Source organism: Cucurbita pepo, chromosome LG08 (assembly GCF_002806865.2).
Source record: "Cucurbita pepo subsp. pepo cultivar mu-cu-16 chromosome LG08, ASM280686v2, whole genome shotgun sequence".
NCBI lineage: Eukaryota > Viridiplantae > Streptophyta > Magnoliopsida > Cucurbitales > Cucurbitaceae > Cucurbita > Cucurbita pepo.
Window position 1 is genome coordinate 5,090,011 of NC_036645.1, and position 23,105 is coordinate 5,113,115.

The following is a 23,105-nucleotide window of genomic DNA, read 5'->3' on the forward strand; positions in this document are numbered from 1 at the left end:
GGGCCTCAGTTTACTAGATTGGGCCGCAAGTATATGGGTTGCAGGTCGGTTCGATTGGACTGTGGGTCTAGTCTCGAGTCGGTTCAGCTGAATCGTGGCTTCTGGGCTGGATTGAGGTTTGGGCCGTTGTAGTTAGGCTGGGCCGAAGGCAGAGGCCGAGGGGAAAGAATTCAGGCTGCTCTATCGGGTTTTGGGTTCAGGTTGACCTGGATCCGTGGATCTCGTCTTCCTTACCCGACTTCGGCCAATTTTCTGGCGCATTTTCTCTCTCCTTCCCGCGACATTTCCGTTGTCGATTTCGGTCCTCTTTCTTCCTTTTCCTCTCTATTGTCGTCCTTCTTTCCTTCCTCGAAGTTTAGTGGCCTAAAAGTTCCTAAAACCACAGATCTAAGAACGTTTAGGATAACCCAATTTTTCGACCTCGGTTACCGATGACGGCGCTTACGAAAAGGTACAAAATGTACCTTGAGTTATTGTGCTTTCGTTAGGGATCCTTCTCGTGGTGGAAACTGAGCATTTGGCGTCGGTTTTAAGGTGGTTTGGGGCTCGTTGGTGGGATTGGAAACTCGTCGATGTTATTCAAAATCTCTCTCTCTCTCTCTCTCTCTCTCTCGTTTTTTCATTCTTTTCTCTGTTTGCAGGTATTCTGATCGATTCTGGGAGTCGTGGGCTGAAGGCTAAGCGAGGTGTGGCTGTCGTTTCTCGTGGGGTCCACGAAACTCGGCGATCGAGTTTTTTTTCTTTTTTTCTTTTTCTTTTTCTTTTTTTCCCGGGTCGTTACAACTTCACACAAAAATATTAGAAGGAATAGGAAGAAAATCAAGAGGCATAGGTGGATTAAATCCATAAACAACCTCAAAAGGAGAACGATGTGTGGTACTATCAATTGCTCTATTATATGCAAATTCTACAAATGACAAACATTCATCCCAAGACTTAATATTCTGAGAAATAATAGCTCTGAGCAACACTTCTAATGTTCTATTAACCACCTCCTATCAAACATGTAATTGAAAACAACAATTTGGTACCCAATTTACCCTAAAATACTTCCCAAGAGTGACTTAAAAATTTAACATCCCTATCACTAACAATAACTCTCGAGATTCCATGTAATCTTACTACTTCTCTAAAGAATAAGTCAGCAACATAGTTTGCAACATCCTTGTTGAATGCAATAAAATGAGTCATTTAACTAAATTTGTCTACCATAACAAGAATACTATATTTACCCTTTTTGTGTGCGGAAAATCAAAAACAAATTTCATAGAAATATTAGTCCAAGGTTGGTTATGTACCTTCCAAGGAGTATAGAATCCATTTGGTTGTGATCTAGATTTAGCTTCTTTGCATTTAAAACATTGGCTACAAAACTTATGAACATCGTGATTCATCCTTAGCTAAAAGAATTATTCATGCAACATACTATGAGTTTTTTTAATCCCAAAATATCTCATTAAGTCATCACGATATGCTTCTTTTACAAGCAAATCTCTTATAGAAGATTTAAGAATACAAAGCTTACTTTTCTTAAATAGGAATTCATGAAACATATAATAATTATCTTTCTTACAAGACAAGATGCATAAATAGTTTCAAAGTCTTGGTCATCCCTATATAATTCTTTAATATGCTAAAATTCAAGAATTTTTACACTAATAGAAGTAAAGAGATTGTACCTTCTAGATAATGCAGGAAATATTTTAATAAACTCCACCCACTTTTCATGTCTACGGTTCTATTTGCTTTGACCCTTAAGATACTTCAAACTTTCATAATGGATCACATATTCTCTGGGCCATCAGTAGTTTTGCCACACGTGCAATGTGTGAACTAAAGAAAACAATTTTTTTATCATAGGTAAGATAGTTCATTGTTTATATCTAAACCAGTTACATCACACTTAATTTCAAATGTTTTATCAAAGTTATGAAAGGGTTGGTTAATTTCTTCTTAAACTCATTGAATGCATTCTCTTGCATATCCCCATTTAAAAACAACTTTCTTTTTTCCCTAAGTATTCAATGGTGCAGCTATGTGCTAAAATCTTTTATAAATCTCCTGCTAACCCATGAAAACTACTAACTTCCCTTCTATTTTTTTTAGGTGCTGGCAATCCCTAATTTTTTAAACTCTCTTTGTCTACTTCTCCCCATTTTTACCGAACAATGAAGGGAAAAAAGTTAACTTTTTCCATGCAAAAATTACACTTATTAAATTAGAATAAACTTTCTCTTTTGTAAGCGTAACAAAACTAACTTAACATACTTCATATGCTCAGGCAAAGTCTTCGGATAAATTAAAATATCATCAAAATACACACCAACATGTTTTCCCCAATATTCTCTCAAAACATTATTCAGTAAGCGCTTAAATATACTAGGAGCGTTAGTTAACCCAAAAGGCATAACAAGTCATTCATAGAATCAAAACTTAGTTTTGAAACTTGTTTTTCATTCATCTCCTACATGCATTCTAACTCGATAATATCCAAATTTCAAATCAATCTTTGTAAATAGACATGAACCATGCAATTCATCAAACATATCGTCTAGCCTAGAAATAGAATGTCGATACTTTACAGTGAATTTGTTGATGGCTCTACAATCCACGCACATCCGCCATGTTCAATCTTTCTTTGGCACCAATAAGATGGAGAATGAACTCTTCATCCATATAGTGAAGGCATTGGGAACCGTTTTGATTTTTATTAAGAATTAAAACAAAACAATTAGAACTCTACTTTTGTAGAAACCATAGTTTGCAAGACTCTTTGAAGTATTACAAGTTTGAAAGTTCTTCCACATTCCACAAGATCTTCCTTGCTATGACTCGAACACAAGGTCNCTCAGGCAAAGTCTTCGGATAAATTAAAATATCATCAAAATACACACCAACATGTTTTCCCCAATATTCTCTCAAAACATTATTCAGTAAGCGCTTAAATATACTAGGAGCGTTAGTTAACCCAAAAGGCATAACAAGTCATTCATAGAATCAAAACTTAGTTTTGAAACTTGTTTTTCATTCATCTCCTACATGCATTCTAACTCGATAATATCCAAATTTCAAATCAATCTTTGTAAATAGACATGAACCATGCAATTCATCAAACATATCGTCTAGCCTAGAAATAGAATGTCGATACTTTACAGTGAATTTGTTGATGGCTCTACAATCCACGCACATCCGCCATGTTCAATCTTTCTTTGGCACCAATAAGATGGAGAATGAACTCTTCATCCATATAGTGAAGGCATTGGGAACCGTTTTGATTTTTATTAAGAATTAAAACAAAACAATTAGAACTCTACTTTTGTAGAAACCATAGTTTGCAAGACTCTTTGAAGTATTACAAGTTTGAAAGTTCTTCCACATTCCACAAGATCTTCCTTGCTATGACTCGAACACAAGGTCAAGGCTTGTGAGAGCTTGTTGAAAGAAAATACCAAAAGGATTGGAGAAAGAGAGTTTCAAGAGAATTCTCTAGAGATTAGTTTCATTCTCGAGAAAAAATGGGAGAGATTCGTGTGCACTCGGGTCAACCCTAAAGCCTTATTTATAGGGACTCTTGGAGAATATTTGTCAAGTAATATATTTGAATATCTAATATATTAAGATATAATATCTTTATAAATCATATTTAAATATTATAAGATATTATAATATATATTTAACTAATTTGAATTTCATTTAAATTTTAAATATATTTTTATTTGAGGTATCAATATACATAATTGATTTAATATTTAATGGTATTAAATACAATAAATATGTTTTCCCTTTTAATATATCTAATTTATTAAATATTAATTTAAACCCTTCAAATTAATATAGTTTTTCTCATCTAATATATTAAATATTAATTTGAACCCTTGAAATTAAATTATTATTTATTTATTTATTTAATATATCTAATATATTAAATATAAATTTGAACGCTTCAAATTTTTCTTTCAATTAAATTGAACATTTTTGCGTTACTATGAGCTACCAAGGACCTTATGGACCTAAGATTATAAGCTCCAATTATACAAAATTAATTAATTAAACTCTTTAATTAATCCATTTTCATTTATTAATTATAGATGACCACGGTAGACTTACAGTTGCACTCTTATGAATTGTAGGAAAAGTTATGTCCATTGATATATTACAAGCAGGTCAATCCTTCACGAGTCATCATAATTACAATTGTGTCAAAAGTTCATTTTAACTTTGTAATTACATCTTTCACCTTAAGTACCACTAGTTCTCTAATGGACAATTTGTTTATGATCCAATCATAAGCCAAGTTCCTCTTAAGCCAATGAGAGGGTGGGGCTCCATTGTTCAAGTCTCGAAATCAGTACTTAAGAGAACAACTCATCTACTTTCCTTGTATGGAAAGAAGTGAATTCATCTCATGATATTAGGTTCCCAACTCCCTATTTGGTCCGTCCCTAAAATGTTAGGCATATTGAATTGGCTAAAAGTGTTATTCTCGCCTATGCAAATTAAATGACAAGTCCTCAAAGGAAGGAGTTCATAACTCACTCATGATTAAGATCGAGTTGCATATGATCATTATGTGAAATATTAATCTTCTCAATTAACGAATTTATAAAGAGAAATAAAATATTTCTTGGTCTAGTCTTATACAAACTCGTTGTATAGAATACCCCCACTTACATGTCTTCACATAAACGATTTGAATCAAATCATTTTTAACGATTATAAAGTGAGTCATATCAATAGTGTTACAGGGATGAGGCACCTAACCTTATCCATATACTATATAGACCCTTTAAGCTATTACTTAAACACGATCCTCTTGCATGTTAACCACGTACTGTTCACCTTAGATTTCCATACAAAGGATAACAATTAAATTCAAATAAAATAATAGAACTTATGGTTAGAAACTAAATAATTAATTACAAGACTTTAGGACATAAATCCCAATAATTAATTACGAGTACAAAACATGGACTCAAAATTTCTCGTATATAGCCCTTCTCCATGAGCTTCTCTACTTTCCTCTGAATGTCTTTAATCTCAGTTGAGTTGACTCTATAAGCTGACCTATTAGGAATGATAGCCTTCGGAATGAAGTCTATTTTATGTTCGATAGCTTTAATAGGAGGTAGTCCTTTAGATACTTCATCTTGGCACACGTCCTCAAATTCCTGTGAAAGAGATTGAACATACTAGATAAAGACAAGTTGTCATCGTTAGAGACCAAATATAATTTCTTGTACATATACAAATAAAAAAAAAAATATAATCTATTTAAATTATATTTTGGAAATTTTGATGCCTACCTNTCAATTTCATCTCTTTTTTTATTTTCTTTTTACTATTTTTTTTTTTTGTTTTTCTTTCAATTCTTCTTTCTCAAACAACTTTAATTGACCAGCAAATACATCTGTAGAACTCAAAAGTACGAGTGGTTTTTCTACCATCTTTTATAAAAGAATACTTTAGTGGTTTTTCTACGATCTTTTATAAAAGAATACCTTTTCAAGGTCGGCCAAGCAATATGTCTCCAGCAAGCATTGGTAACACATCACAAATAACTTCATCTTTATATTTTCTCAAAATAAAAGATATTAAAGCTTGAGAAACTACCTTCATTGTTCCACTGTCATTGAGTCATTAAAGCTTGTAAGGTTTAGGATGATGTTGGGTTGGAATTTGCAACCTTTTTATCAACATGGTACTTACTACATTGGTGCAACTTCCATTATCAATAACAAGACTACAAGGAGTCTCATTTACTAAACACCTTGTGTGAAATAGGTTTTCTCTTTGATCATCAACATCATTCTCCGTAACTTGAGTTTTAATTAGTCTTCTTGTAACAAGTGTCAAATGACTCCCTATCTTCCAATTCCTCCTCATTCCCCTGGATTGCTTCTTCAACTAGCTCATCTTGGTCACTTTCCTCACTAACTGCGACAACTTGTCCATTCTTGATGATAATGACTCTTTTGTTATGACAATCACGACTAATATGACCAATTCCTTGACATTTCCAACATTTGATGTCTCTATTTCTTTCTCGAAGCTCATTGTATTCCTCCACTTTTTCTTTACCCTTGAAGTTCTCAGCTTGGTTTTTTTTGTCAAGTTCATACTTGCCTCTAACCTTGAAATCTATCTTTTCAATATTTGCCTCCTTTTTCCGAGGGTTAAAAGTAGTAAACTTAGAAATAGCATACCTCTTGGAGTTCTCTCCCAATCTAGTTGCCTTGTGATTTTGACAGCAATGTATAATAATTCTTGCATATCAAAGTACGCTTGCTTATCCACTTGATGAGCAAGATTTCGATTTAACCACAAAGAAATCTAGCCATTGTATCCTCCTTGTCTTCATCAATGCATGCTCTATTCATAAGGACCTCCATTTCTTTGTATATTCCTCAACACTTTTGGATCCCTGTTACAAAGTATAGAGTTTTTGCTTGAGTACTCGAGAATAATGCTAGGAATGTACTTTTTTTTCATTAATGTCTTCAATTCCTCCCACGTTTCAACTGGTTTTCATAATTTCTCCCTTTTGATTTCAAAGATGTCCACCATATAATTGCATAATCACAAAATTCAGCCACGACAAACTTCAACTTTCTTTCATCATTGAAATTATTGCAATCGAGAACATGTTCAGTTTTTCTCTCATATTGCAAATACTCATCTGGATCGGATTTCCCATAGAAAGTAGGAATTTTAAGCTTTACTCCCCCGACTCCTCTTTCTTCTCCTCTCTCATATTGGTACTCCCTCTCAAATCTTTTTTGTGCAAAAATTTCTCTACCTCTTCTTCTGCCTCTTCCTCCCCTAGGACTATGTCCCGCTAAAAGGGTGATATTGTCATGTTCCTCATTTTCAACTCCTTCGTTCAATAGTACTTCCCTTCCTTGAAGATTACCTAAAGCTATTTTAATTCGTTCCATCCAGTTTGTCAACGTACTACTAACTTGATTCAAACGAATAATGGTTCCGACCTGTGCTTCTCTCCACCTAGCTTCATTGATCTACCCTCCATTTTCTCCGTCTTGGTTCATGATTGTACAAACAGTAGTTAAATACATTTAGGACCTCACACACTCATCTCACTGATTTTACACTTAGGGACACTCGTGTTTATTACACACAAGATAGACTATTTGGGCAAGTGACTATATTATGATCAAGGTAGTCTAATATATGAATAAAGCAATTATGATAATAGGAAGCTATCGAAGAAAATCAAGATAAATTAATAACACCAAAATAAAATAAAAATGATCAAACAAATAAGAGACACATATATTTGGAAAGAATTGTAGACTAAAAAATAAATTAAGAAAAAGAAAGGTCATTAAGATTTTGACTATGAGAATAATCTTTCTTTTTGACCGAATTTAGGCAAATTGAGAAAGAAAGTGTAAATTATGAAAATATATATAATCTTTTAAGAAAAAATGTGAATCGAAGTTTATTTGATTTTCAAATAAACATGCAAACGGTTGAATGATAAAGATTTATAATCACAGTATTAAGGAGCAAATTTCTAATTTTTTTTTTTTTCAAGATAGAAATATAATCTTTAACAATAAAATGAGAACAAAGTCAAAAGATTAGAAAAAAAAGTGGAAATGACAGCAATAAAATAAATGGACATATCTATCAAAAAGATAAACAATGGCATAAATAAAAGATAAAATCAGAGTGATCACAAAAACAAAAATGCAACCTAGGCTCTCATACCAAATTGATAAGACAACCCTAATCTCTGAACGATCCAAACTTTTTGTTGAAGTAATAACCTTGAATAAAAAAAATTAACTCTTCCTTATACAAAATTCGGGTCAATCAAGAGATAAGCTGGAATTAGATTACCTCTTAATGAAAGATCAAGATTTGGAACGTTATTCTGAGTCACTCCCCAATCAAATTTGATCAAGCTCAGATGCAATCTATCACAAACTTAGAAATGGCAAAAATAATGCAATCTATCACAAACACAAAAATATACTCAAATTGATTTGAGAGCTCAATTTCATATGTGAATTTATAATCTCACCGCAAAACAAGCATAATTTACTCTCACTCCCCTTTAAATCTCCTAAAAAAGAAATCAGTTAAGTGACTTCCCACCTTCTTGCCCACTAAAAGAAATTATGAAAAAATAATAAATAAAATTTTATAAGAATTCATCAATCAAATGCAATTTATAGAAATTTTATCCAATGCTTCAACTCTCACCACAAAACAAAAAAATGAACTCTTCAAATAAATACAAAAGAAGGCCATAATTTACTCTCACTCCATCTCCTAAAAAAGAAGTCATTTAAGTGACTTACCACCCTCTGGTCCACTCCAAGAAATTATGAAAAAATAATAAATAAAATTTTATAAGAAGCAATTTATAAGATATTTTATCCAATGCTTAACTGGTCAAATATTTACTTTTGAAGCTCTAAATAATCCTCTCTCAATCGAATCAGCTTGTAACACATAAAATAGTGGTTAAACCAAGCCTATCCAATTTTGTAGATGAAGAATGAATGCTTGTTGAATCTTTTTGGTTTTGGATCGTATAATAGATCCAGTTGAAACATTTGGAACACCATGATCCTTGTTAGGTTGCCTTGCATGATTTATTAGGATGGAAAATAAGGGGACCTTATGCATAATTGTATGTTCACGTGTATCAGGATACTTCTTTTATGATAGTACGGACGTGTACAATTGAAATGACCATGATTTTTACCATGTAGTAATGGTTGCTATTTCCTCTGGATTTCTAGCAACAGCCGAGAGAAGCTAGCCCAACTAGTAGGCCCAGGGGGTATGCGAGTCCACCTATGAGCCCATGCTCGCACCTGTGGGTCATGTGTAGAGAAGTATTACACATCCAATTTGATCAGATTGGAAAGTCGCCTAAGAGAAGACAATTTTAAATGTAGGTCTCATCATTTTGTATGTATTTGCATTCTCTCATCCCATGCGTGCGTCACGTACTAAGTATTTCTAAAAATACCCTAGCCTTGTACTATTCTTATATTTCTAGTAAAGGAAAGGCACCTCTGTACGGATGGGAAAGGCACCTCTGTACGGATGACAGTGACATTGAGGTGCAGACCATGAAATGTGTTAGGATAGTGACATTTTATTTGTTTGGTAGCTCTTCGGTTAGATTAGGGCATCATTATAATCTTTTCTTCTTGTTATTTATATTTCACATTTCATATATTTTGTTGCTTTGTTGAGGCATTTAATGCAAACGTTTAATTCCATGACATCGTTTTATAAATTATTTATGAATATTTTCGTATAAAAAGATCATGTCATGCATATAGTAACGACTCTATTAGTTGCAATAAAATTAAAATTTTGTCTCAAATTTGATAAAACTTCATAAACCCATTTTATTATTAAAAGTCACTAATGGATTGAATGCATGTTCACGAAACATACTCAATATAGTAGTGGCATTTAACGACATAGACTATACATGAAGGTGCGTTGATCTAAAAGCAGCTAACAAAAGGACGAAGACTTTTCAACCAATTAAATTATAAGCCCTTGCCTATCTCTACGTGCAATTCACTCACTTCTAGCTTTCCACACCCACACGTCATAAAAACTAAATTTGCAACTTAATTATAAATAGATAAATAAGAGAAAAAAAAAAAAAAAGGGTGCAACAAATTTCACTAAAATTAGCATTGTGATCTGAATGGCTATTTTTTAACCGAGAAGGATAAAAAATAGGAATACCATAAAAACTTATTGTATAAATACTTCAAAAATTATATGCACACAAATCGGGTCTTCTCTACATCCCACTCTTATTCCTGGCAGAGAAGGATTGTTTTGTGTTCAATACTCCTTTTGTTGTCCCTCGGTAATTTTTGTAGGTACTTTTTCTGGCCATTTTCTCTTAGGTTATTTATAAGATTGATTGGTAGTGTTGTTCAAGGTAATTACCTTTAAGAATTTTGTATTCATTTAAGTGGCTTCACTAGCTATTAAGAAGACAATGTAATTAAAGTTTGTTTTGCTTGTTAATTCTATTTTAGAGTTGGGGTTCAGCCAAGGATCCATCCAAGATGACCAAGGTTCTCATTGTTTTAATGGGATTTTTTCTCATGTTTTTGTCGGAGACATTGGGAACAGGAGAACAGCTCAAATACAAAGATCCAACGAAACCATTAAATGTCCGAATCAACGATCTACTTGGTCGGATGACTGTGGAGGAAAAAATAGGTCAAATGGTGCAAATTGAAAGGGTTAATGCTTCGGCTGATGTCATGAAAAACTATTTCATTGGTAAATATCTTACTCCAAATCTAATGCTCTCCTCGCTCTCTTAAAATACTAATACTGAACAATATAATATTAAATGTAGGGAGTGTATTGAGTGGTGGCGGTAGTGCCCCATCGAAGGATGCTGCAGCTAAGGATTGGGTGGACATGGTGAATGAAATCCAAAAAGGAGCTTTGTCGAGTAGGCTAGGAATTCCAATGATATATGGAATTGATGCTGTTCATGGCCACAACAATGTCTATAATGCAACCATCTTCCCTCACAACGTTGGACTTGGAGCTACTAGGTTACATAAATACTCCCTTTCTATTTTTTATTTTTATTCAACACTAATCATATAGCTTATTCATCCATGTAAAAATGATTTCCCTTTGATTAAACAAACAGAGACCCTGAACTCGTGAAGAATATTGGGAGTGCTACTGCACTTGAAGTCAGAGCTACTGGCATTCCTTATGCTTTTGCGCCTTGTATAGCGGTAACTTGAAACTTTTTGTTTCAATAGATAAAGATCATCTTAACACTTCTGTTACTATTTGTTGTTTGTTATGTCATGTGATTTATTTTGGAGGTTTTTGTATTTTAATTAGGTTTGTAAAGATCCGCGATGGGGTCGATGTTATGAAAGCTACAGTGAAGACCCTAAGATTGTTCAAGAAATGACTGAGATCATACTAGGTTTACAAGGAGAGATTCCACCTGATTCTCCCAAGGGTGTTCCATATGTCGGTGGGAAGTGAGTCTTCAAATATTAATCAATTTCCTTATCCGTATAGGTGTTGAAAATAACCACTATTTTCATTTATTTATGCGTAGAGACAAAGTGGCAGGGTGTGCAAAACATTACGTTGGTGATGGTGGAACAACTAAGGGTATCAACGAGAACGACACAGTAATAGACAGACATAGCTTACTTAGCATTCACATGCCAGGTTACTATCACTCGATCATTAAGGGAATTGCAACCGTTATGGCTTCTTATTCAAGTTGGAATGGAGAGAAAATGCATGCCCACAAAGAACTCCTTACTGACTTTCTCAAGAACACTCTTAATTTTAGGGTAATATGGGTTCTTGATTCTACTTTGTGATTGTCACTTTGTTGCAAACATTTGATGATTTGATAAAAAGTGAGCTTAATATTGCTTCGGTCTTTTTAGGGCTTTGTGATCTCAGATTGGCAGGGTATTGATAGGATTACATCTCCACCACATGCTAATTATACATATTCCATCATAGCAAGCGTTACGGCTGGTGTTGACATGGTTAGTAATATGCTCAACACTTTAAAATGTATTTCAACAAACAATTATCTGCTCATTTATAGACCTTTCAATACAGATAATGGTACCGTACAACTACACAGAATTCATCGATGACCTTACCTACTTGGTAAAGACTAATATAATTCCTATGAGTCGAATTGACGATGCAGTGAAGAGAATTTTGAGAGTCAAATTTGTTATGGGTTTATTTGAGAACCCATTAGCTGACTACAGCTTGGTTAATGAGATTGGTAAAAAGGTAACTATATGGAATATGTCTTTAATATTATGAAATAAAATATAGAAATTATGTTTTAACTCATGTTTTTCTCACAATAGGAACATAGAGAATTAGCTAGAGAAGCCGTAAGAAAATCACTAGTGTTATTAAAGAATGGAAAATCGACTTCAACACCATTGCTTCCTCTTCCAAAGAAGGCACAAAAAATACTTGTTGCTGGCACCCATGCAAACAACCTTGGATATCAATGTGGTGGTTGGACTATCGAATGGCAAGGAGCTAGTGGCAACAACCTTACAAGTGGTATGAAAATATTACAATATAATTGTGAAGTTTTTCCTTATAAATTATTGGGACATTGTGTATGATATTTATATCATCTCCTTTTGTTAGGTACAACTGTGCTTGATGCTATAAAAGAAACGGTTGATCCTGAAACAGAAGTTACCTTTGAGGAACAACCAAATAAGGATAGTCTCCAATCACATGAGTTTGCTTATGGCATTGTTGTAGTGGGAGAGTATCCATATGCAGAAACTAATGGTGATAGCTTGAATTTGACAATTCCCGACCCTGGTCCAAGCACCATCACAGATGTTTGTGGCGCAATGAAATGTGTAGTTATTATATTCTCAGGACGGCCTGTAGTAATCGAACCTTATATTTCTTCAATGGATGCACTTGTTGCTGCTTGGCTTCCAGGAACTGAAGGAAAAGGCATTACTGATGTATTGTTTGGAGATTACGGTTTTACTGGAAAACTTCCCCAAACGTGGTTCAAGACTGTTGATCAATTGCCAATGAACTTTGGAGATCCTAACTATGATCCTCTTTTCTCCTTGGGATATGGTCTTACTACAGAGCCCATCAAAGCTGAATGAGTGACTGCCTCAACTATTTTACATATAACTAAATGACCTCTAATACTGTATACTCATATAAGTAAATTACCTACGATACTCTTTCCTCAATAAGAGTTTCTTTTTTCTGTATGCTTTCCATATTGATTGTCTATGTTAGACGAACACGACTCTCCACAATGGTATGATATTGTCCACTTTGAGCATAAGCTCTCATGGCTTTGCTTTGGGCTTCCCCAAAAGGCCTCATACCAATGGAGTGAGCATAAGCTCTCGTGGCTTTGCTCACTTATAAACCCATGATCATTCCCTAAATTAGCCGATGTGGGACTTCCATCATCCAACACCTCCCCTCGAACAAAGTGGGACTTCCATCATCCAACACCTCCCCTCGAACAAAGTGCAAGGCCTCATACCAATGGAGTTAGCATAAGCTCTCATGGCTTTGCTCACTTATAAACCCATGATCATTCCCTAAATTAGCCGATGTGGGACTTCCATCATCCAACAGTCTACACTATTATTGTCTAATAGTATCTCGTTAGTACGTCACAACCTAAATTTTGTGGCACGAAAAGTTAGACGTGACTGATGGACTAAGCAATGCAACATAAATGTATGAGAAAACGGGTAGGAATCACGGATCTCCACAATGGTATGATATTGTCCACTTTGTTCTCGTGACTTTGTTTGGGCTTCCCCAAAAGGCTTCATACCAACGGAGATATTCCTTAATTTACACTCTCTGCCACCCATTTCCACAAAATTCATTTCTCCCTCTCTAAATTAATGAGAGAAATAANGATTTAAACCGCAAATTTAAAATTGAATACATGTACATATTTCAGTTTGCTCATTAAAGATGGAATAGGGTTGAATTACAAAAGATGTAAATCTAATATGACAACTACAAACACATGGACAAGACAAACGCCCCAGGTCGACATCTCATCTCTCTGTGCTACTGAACTCCCGACCACCCCACATCTTGACCAGCAGCATCATACATCTGAAAAGGAAAATGTAGACAACTTATGCTACTTGTAAGCTCTCATCGGAGGCTCGACCTAGTAGGAGACCAAGGACTTTATTTTAAGCTCTAGATGAATGACTCTTACTGTTCACAAGACTTGGTTGCTAGCTCTACATAGTGATAACTAGTGTCAAAGGTGTAGGTGCTACCTCACTGGCAGGACAATATGGTGTGTGCTAGTTGTCACGGTAAGGCTCGTCCAAGGCGTGTTGCCCATGACAGGCCAAATCTTTTCTGTTTTTCCATGTTCTAGTGTTTTACTTTTGTATTTCTAGGAAGTATGACGTTTCGGAAAAATCATGTCTAGGCCTGCCAAACATGAATGCCTCGTACTGTAGAGGGATATGACTAGTTGTCAACTTCTCCCTACCAAAGTTATATACTGTGAGCAAAAAAATAAATAATATGCGGAAAGCCTCTTTCTTTTTCTTTCTTTCCTGTCTCCCGGTAATAGGAATTGTGGGTAATTAGCAATGTATATTACACAGAAAACCAATAATCCGCCACTCCAAAAAGAGCAATGGGTAGCCACTCCAAAAAGAGGATCCGCCACACGCTAAGTCTTCCCCATCTTTGCATTTTCTACGGTGTCTACAAGGGTCGATAACTTTCCAGAGTGTGTTATTCAAATTATCATCCAATGGAAGGTAAAGGTCGAATACAAAGCAGATTAGTGGCCTTGTAATTCGCATCCAATGAATGTTAAAGAGGATAACTCACCCGTATTATTATCATGGTCTCTAGCATGTAATGTGTGATCGTGTCTCCTCCAGCATTTGATCAGAGTAGTCGGGCGTTGTAAGTTAACGCATGGGTTCCAACTACCTTATCTGAAGACCGGCGTAAATAGAGGTCACCACTGGTCTATCTTTCAGTGTTTCGTCTATCGTGGGATTATTTCATTAGGTTGATATAACTAATGCGCCATTTCCCGAGACTTGATCGTGTTCTATATTGAATGATACTAGAGCCCGAGCCCAATTATTTGTTGTTATTTGTATTTTTTATGTTTTTTTAGTACATTTAGTCGTCTCACATTTTCAGCTAGTTGAGTGGTGCTCAGGGGTTAAGAGAATTATTGAGTGTTCAACGAGTTTGTGTAAGTGTGTGTGATGAGGAAGTTGAGTAGTCCGACTTTCTTTGTTGTTGGTCGTTTTCAAGGACTATGTGTTCAGAAAGTAGTACTTTTGATTAGTTTTCTGTATTGTGTGTTCTGAAAGAAGAGTCGTACTCTAAAGGGTAACACTTTTCGTGGGGTACTTTTTTACTCTCTTGATTGCTTATATAACGTCTCTTTCAAAATCTCTCTCTGCCCTCGTTTTCTAAAACCTTCTTCTTAAACCGAGGCCAGAGGCTTGAGCATACGTCGCTTGACCGTAGGCGACGTAAGAACGAATTGGCTTAGCTCACTTGTCGTTGGAAAGTGAGTGCCGCACAATCGCAAGTCCGCTGCCATCAAGAGTGCGATTGTGACAAGTGGTATCAGAGCTTTGTTAACTCCGTGACATAGAAAACTGAAACTATGTCGATGACAAAGTCGACACCCAAATCACATGCCGACCGGCTTACTTTAATAGAGGAGGAAATGTTGTTCCTCAAAGAAGTCCCTGACACCATCCGCTTCTTAGAAGCACGGGTGACGGAATTGAATGGAAAAATCGTAGAAATCGACGCAATGGGCAACCGCCTGGATGTGTTGTCAATCTCAGAACTAATGTTTCGAGTGTTCTCGCTGAAAGAAAGAGTTGCTCTTACGAGCAGCTCAAGACCTTCTGGTAGCCCTGATAGCTCTATCACGCACAAGGAGAGACGTGGCGAAGAGTTCGACGTGCTACAAAATACCATGATGAGTTTGTTCAATGGATTAGCTGACGAATTCAAAACAACGACCGATGTCATCCAAGAAAAGATAGCCGACATGAACACCCGAATTGGGGTGACCATGAAAGCCGTGGAGAATGTTACGGCTGGGCAAACTCATACAGGATTCAACAAACTGAAGTTCCCAGACCCCAGACTCTTCAAAGGCGATTAGGACGCCAAAGAGTTAAAGAACTTCATCTTTGATGTCGAACAGTACTTCAAAGCCACAACGACTTGTACCGACGACATAAAAGTGATAGTAGCCTCAATGCATCTCATAGACAATGCAAAACTTTGGTGGCGTACGAAGGTGCAAGACATCGAGAATGGATTGTGCACCATCGACTCGTGGGAAAACCTCAAGAGAGAGTTTAGGGACCAATTTTCCCCCGAAAACGTAGAACATATCGCAATGGAAAAACTAATAACCCTGAAACAAACTGGAAGCATAAGGGACTATGTCAGACAGTTCTCGACCCTGATGCTAGATATCAGGGGCACATCAAAGAAAGACAATGTATTTTTCTTTATAAATGGGTTACAATCGTGGGCCAAAACTAAAATACACGAGAAAAAGGTTCAAGACCTAGCTACCGCAATCGTCAGCACCGAGAGACTCCTAGACTTTGGGAACGAAGCGAGTTTCCAAAGAAGAACAACACAAGCCCCAAACACTGGGGGCAAAACATATAGACCGCCAAGTCATCGAAATGAAGGCCTTAATAGACTAAACATAAGTAACGAAAGACCAAGTGGGAGGACAGATAGACCTCCTCAGAATAACCAAGCGGGGACATCTCGAGGACCTTACCCTCAAAAGAACTACCCGACGGCACCTTTACAATGCCTGTTGTGTAAAGGCCCCCACAAACTGTCCTACTGTCCTCATCAAGCTTCTCTTAGTGCACTCCAAGTGTCTATTCAAGAGAGCAATAACATAGGAGTCGAGACTACGCCAGACAGGAGGGAAGATTAGGACAACCCCCGAATGGGTGCGCTTAAATTCTTGTCAGCCCTCCAATGAAAGGTCGACCCAAAAGAGATAATAAAGAAAGGGCTCATGTTCATAGATGCAACAATAAACTCTCGATCAAGCAAGAGCACCTTGATAGACTCAGGTGCGACCCACAACTTCATTGCCGACCAAGAAGCACGAAGATTGGGACTCACCATAGAAAAGGANGCCTCAATGCATCTCATAGACAATGCAAAACTTTGGTGGCGTACGAAGGTGCAAGACATCGAGAATGGATTGTGCACCATCGACTCGTGGGAAAACCTCAAGAGAGAGTTTAGGGACCAATTTTCCCCCGAAAACGTAGAACATATCGCAATGGAAAAACTAATAACCCTGAAACAAACTGGAAGCATAAGGGACTATGTCAGACAGTTCTCGACCCTGATGCTAGATATCAGGGGCACATCAAAGAAAGACAATGTATTTTTCTTTATAAATGGGTTACAATCGTGGGCCAAAACTAAAATACACGAGAAAAAGGTTCAAGACCTAGCTACCGCAATCGTCAGCACCGAGAGACTCCTAGACTTTGGGAACGAAGCGAGTTTCCAAAGAAGAACAACACAAGCCCCAAACACTGGGGGCAAAACATATAGACCGCCAAGTCATCGAAATGAAGGCCTTAATAGACTAAACATAAGTAACGAAAGACCAAGTGGGAGGACAGATAGACCTCCTCAGAATAACCAAGCGGGGACATCTCGAGGACCTTACCCTCAAAAGAACTACCCGACGGCACCTTTACAATGCCTGTTGTGTAAAGGCCCCCACAAACTGTCCTACTGTCCTCATCAAGCTTCTCTTAGTGCACTCCAAGTGTCTATTCAAGAGAGCAATAACATAGGAGTCGAGACTACGCCAGACAGGAGGGAAGATTAGGACAACCCCCGAATGGGTGCGCTTAAATTCTTGTCAGCCCTCCAATGAAAGGTCGACCCAAAAGAGATAATAAAGAAAGGGCTCATGTTCATAGATGCAACAATAAACTCTCGATCAAGCAAGAGCACCTTGATAGACTCAGGTGCGACCCACAACTTCATTGCCGACCAAGAAGCACGAAGATTGGGACTCACCATAGAAAAGGACCCCGAAAAAATTAAAGTTGTCAACTCCGACGCCTTGCTTATTGTTGGAGTCTCCAAAAGAGTCCCCTTCATATTAGGGACCTGGACAGGAGAAATGGACCTTGTCATGGTTCGCNAACCTCAAGAGAGAGTTTAGGGACCAATTTTCCCCCGAAAACGTAGAACATATCGCAATGGAAAAACTAATAACCCTGAAACAAACTGGAAGCATAAGGGACTATGTCAGACAGTTCTCGACCCTGATGCTAGATATCAGGGGCACATCAAAGAAAGACAATGTATTTTTCTTTATAAATGGGTTACAATCGTGGGCCAAAACTAAAATACACGAGAAAAAGGTTCAAGACCTAGCTACCGCAATCGTCAGCACCGAGAGACTCCTAGACTTTGGGAACGAAGCGAGTTTCCAAAGAAGAACAACACAAGCCCCAAACACTGGGGGCAAAACATATAGACCGCCAAGTCATCGAAATGAAGGCCTTAATAGACTAAACATAAGTAACGAAAGACCAAGTGGGAGGACAGATAGACCTCCTCAGAATAACCAAGCGGGGACATCTCGAGGACCTTACCCTCAAAAGAACTACCCGACGGCACCTTTACAATGCCTGTTGTGTAAAGGCCCCCACAAACTGTCCTACTGTCCTCATCAAGCTTCTCTTAGTGCACTCCAAGTGTCTATTCAAGAGAGCAATAACATAGGAGTCGAGACTACGCCAGACAGGAGGGAAGATTAGGACAACCCCCGAATGGGTGCGCTTAAATTCTTGTCAGCCCTCCAATGAAAGGTCGACCCAAAAGAGATAATAAAGAAAGGGCTCATGTTCATAGATGCAACAATAAACTCTCGATCAAGCAAGAGCACCTTGATAGACTCAGGTGCGACCCACAACTTCATTGCCGACCAAGAAGCACGAAGATTGGGACTCACCATAGAAAAGGACCCCGAAAAAATTAAAGTTGTCAACTCCGACGCCTTGCTTATTGTTGGAGTCTCCAAAAGAGTCCCCTTCATATTAGGGACCTGGACAGGAGAAATGGACCTTGTCATGGTTCGCATGGACAACTTCGACGTGGTACTTGGGATGGACTTCCTCCTAGACACAAAGTTATCCCAATGCCACTAGCAAAATGCTAGGTGATCACCGACCACAACCCCATAGTAATAACTGCAAGCATCAAGCAACTAGGTAATCTTAGAATGATCTCGGCNAGACAATGTATTTTTCTTTATAAATGGGTTACAATCGTGGGCCAAAACTAAAATACACGAGAAAAAGGTTCAAGACCTAGCTACCGCAATCGTCAGCACCGAGAGACTCCTAGACTTTGGGAACGAAGCGAGTTTCCAAAGAAGAACAACACAAGCCCCAAACACTGGGGGCAAAACATATAGACCGCCAAGTCATCGAAATGAAGGCCTTAATAGACTAAACATAAGTAACGAAAGACCAAGTGGGAGGACAGATAGACCTCCTCAGAATAACCAAGCGGGGACATCTCGAGGACCTTACCCTCAAAAGAACTACCCGACGGCACCTTTACAATGCCTGTTGTGTAAAGGCCCCCACAAACTGTCCTACTGTCCTCATCAAGCTTCTCTTAGTGCACTCCAAGTGTCTATTCAAGAGAGCAATAACATAGGAGTCGAGACTACGCCAGACAGGAGGGAAGATTAGGACAACCCCCGAATGGGTGCGCTTAAATTCTTGTCAGCCCTCCAATGAAAGGTCGACCCAAAAGAGATAATAAAGAAAGGGCTCATGTTCATAGATGCAACAATAAACTCTCGATCAAGCAAGAGCACCTTGATAGACTCAGGTGCGACCCACAACTTCATTGCCGACCAAGAAGCACGAAGATTGGGACTCACCATAGAAAAGGACCCCGAAAAAATTAAAGTTGTCAACTCCGACGCCTTGCTTATTGTTGGAGTCTCCAAAAGAGTCCCCTTCATATTAGGGACCTGGACAGGAGAAATGGACCTTGTCATGGTTCGCATGGACAACTTCGACGTGGTACTTGGGATGGACTTCCTCCTAGACACAAAGTTATCCCAATGCCACTAGCAAAATGCTAGGTGATCACCGACCACAACCCCATAGTAATAACTGCAAGCATCAAGCAACTAGGTAATCTTAGAATGATCTCGGCCATACAATTGAAAAGCGGACTCGCACGAGAGGAACCTACATTTATTGCTATACCCCTGATGGAAGGAATGATCACTAAGGAAACTATTCCAAGCGAAATCAAGGATGTACTAGACAGTTANAAAGGTCGACCCAAAAGAGATAATAAAGAAAGGGCTCATGTTCATAGATGCAACAATAAACTCTCGATCAAGCAAGAGCACCTTGATAGACTCAGGTGCGACCCACAACTTCATTGCCGACCAAGAAGCACGAAGATTGGGACTCACCATAGAAAAGGACCCCGAAAAAATTAAAGTTGTCAACTCCGACGCCTTGCTTATTGTTGGAGTCTCCAAAAGAGTCCCCTTCATATTAGGGACCTGGACAGGAGAAATGGACCTTGTCATGGTTCGCATGGACAACTTCGACGTGGTACTTGGGATGGACTTCCTCCTAGACACAAAGTTATCCCAATGCCACTAGCAAAATGCTAGGTGATCACCGACCACAACCCCATAGTAATAACTGCAAGCATCAAGCAACTAGGTAATCTTAGAATGATCTCGGCCATACAATTGAAAAGCGGACTCGCACGAGAGGAACCTACATTTATTGCTATACCCCTGATGGAAGGAATGATCACTAAGGAAACTATTCCAAGCGAAATCAAGGATGTACTAGACAGTTATGATGACATAATGCCAGAGAGCTTACCACAAACACCACCGCCCCGTCGAGGCACTGATCACTAAAGTGAAATCCTCCCCGGAGTTAACCCCCCAGCGAAGAATGCATACCGAATGGCTCCCCCTGAGCTAGCCGAATTGAGGAAACAACTAGATGAATTGTTGACAGCAGGATTCATCCACTTGGCAAAGGCACCTTACGGAGCCCCCATACTATTTCAGAAAAAGAAGGATGGGACGTTGCGTCTGTGCATAGATTATAGAGCCTTAAACAAGGTGACGGTGCACAACAAATACCCATTATCGATAATATCCAACTTGTTTGACCAGCTTCACGGGGCCAAATACTTCACGAAGTTGGACTTACGATCAGGGTACTACCAAGTACGTATCGCCGAAGGGGACGAGCCCAAGACGACGTGTGTAACAAGATATGGGGCCTTTGAGTTCTTGATAATGCCCTTTGGCTTAACAAGATATGGGGCCTTTGTGGACAGATCGGTATGGATAGCGATAAGATAAAAGCTAAGAGTGGAAAATCCCTACTTCCGTATCCGATGTGCGATCCTTCCTAGGATTGGCAAACTACTATAGGCAGTTCGTCGAAAGGTTTTCACGACGAGCCGCCCCATTAATAGAACTCCTGAAGAAAGACCACCCTTGGTCGTGGTCAAATAAATGTCAAATGACCTTTGAACATCTGAAGGCAACCATAATGAAGGGTCTTGTCCTCGGATTAGTAGATGTTACTAAACCATTTGAAATAGAGACAGATGCTTCCGACTTTGTCCTTATTCAAGAAGGCCACCTCATCGCTTATGAAAGTCAAAAGCTCAATGATGCTGAAAGGAGGTACGCTGTCTCCGAAAAAGAAATGCTGGTTGTGGTTCATTGCCTATGAGTCTGGAGATAGTACCTCTTGGGATCACAATTCGTAGTGAAGATGGATAACAGTGCCATTTGCCACTTCTTCGATCAACTGAAATTGACGGCAAAACAAGCCAGGTGGCAGGAATCGTTGGCTGAATTCAACTTCAAATTTGAACACAAGGCAGGAAAGAGTAACCAAGCAGCCGACGTGCTATGTCAGAAGGGCGAACATGTGGCCTTGTGCATGTTAGCCCATATTCACTCAAGTAAGATCGATGGATCGATGTGCGACATCATCAAATAACATTTACATAAAGACCCATTGCCCAAAGCCGTCATTGAACTAGCCAAAGCTAGGAAGACACGACAGTTTTGGGTCGAGGGAGACCTTCTAATGATAAAGGTAAGCAGATTATACGTTCCAAGAATAGGAGAATTGAGGAAGAAGCTCATTCAGGAATGTCATGATACTTTGTGGGCCGAACACCCTAGGTGGCAACGAACATATGCCTTAATAAAAAAAATGGTACTTCTGGCCAAATATGCAGGACGACATCATGTAGTACACCAAGACGTGCCTCATCTGCCAACAGGACAAAGTCGAGAAAGCCAAAGTCTCGGGACTCTTGGAACCTCTACCCGTACCAACAAGGCCTTGAGAAAGTGTGTCTCTGGACTTCATAACACACCTCCCAAAAGTCGGGGAATATGACGCCATCTTGGTTGTCGTAAATCGATTCTCGAAATACGCGACGTTCGTTTCTCCCCTCCCCCCCCCCAAATTATGCTATTGTACGAGAAATACGACAAATGCGCGACCTCAAATACGTGACCCCAAAATTATGTCATTTGATCGTAATTCTCGAGCAAAATTTTCATTTATGTTATTTCCTTTCTTTTTCTTTCTTTATTTTTTATCATCTCTATTATCATTTATTTTCTTCTATTTTGAAGCAAAACTCAAAAAAAAATATTTTCGTATTTGGTATAGAATGACTTAACCGTGATGGAACTCCAAACCAACTAACGGCGCCTTACACCCCCCAATAGAACGTCGCGTATGTAATGAGAAACCATATCCCAAATATTTTCGTATAACTATTTTACATATAACTAAATATTTTCGTATTTCGTATTTTTAGGGTAGAATAGTTATTTAAACGAGTGAATGTAATGAGAAACCAAAAACCGCTTTTTTCAACAAAGTCAAATCTCAAGTTTCCTTCTCTTTGTTATTTTCTTAGCATTCTATTTTCATATTTTTCCAACAAATTTCCTTCCACTGTTTTCTCCGTCAACGATTTTCTCTCACCAACGTCGATTGTCAAAAGACAACAAGTGGTATCAGAGCCTGGTTTAATCTACCGGTGGTATATCATTGCAGAGGAGATAACTTTATCGAAGCCAAGTTGAATAGCTCAATTGGTTAAAACGTCGACTTAACAACACACAGGTTTCAGGTTTCAAGCAGAAGAAAATGCAAAGCGCGAAAATACAAACATCGTGGGGTCCATCTCGGGCAGGCTCACTTACTCCTCCACGTCACCGCCGAGTGTTGGCATCTCCATCACTGCCACTAAGAGGCCAACGTCGCGAAGACGAACCTCGAGTTGTCATTGAGCGAGTGATCAAGGAGACGACCGCCTCTGTGCAGTACCTGATGCTGACAAGGTCCAACTACAACTAGTGGACCTTGTTGATGTGCATCAACCTACAGGCGCAAGGATTGTGGCATGCCGTTGAGCCGGAGGAA

The 23,105-nt window shown here is 38.3% G+C and overlaps 1 protein-coding gene across 1 annotated transcript; it reads left to right on the forward strand.

Annotated features, from left to right (window-relative positions):
• The first annotated feature begins 10,063 nt into the window (after positions 1–10,063).
• LOC111800655 (beta-glucosidase BoGH3B-like) lies at positions 10,064–12,765 on the forward strand. The gene is made up of 9 exons (XM_023684453.1): positions 10,064–10,299; positions 10,379–10,583; positions 10,685–10,775; positions 10,888–11,033; positions 11,114–11,357; positions 11,457–11,561; positions 11,638–11,820; positions 11,901–12,105; positions 12,196–12,765. Exons 1-9 carry the CDS (start codon positions 10,080–10,082, stop codon positions 12,681–12,683), a joined length of 1,887 nt encoding a protein of 628 aa, XP_023540221.1. The 5' UTR covers positions 10,064–10,079; the 3' UTR covers positions 12,684–12,765.
• Positions 12,766–23,105: the final 10,340 nt, after the last annotated feature.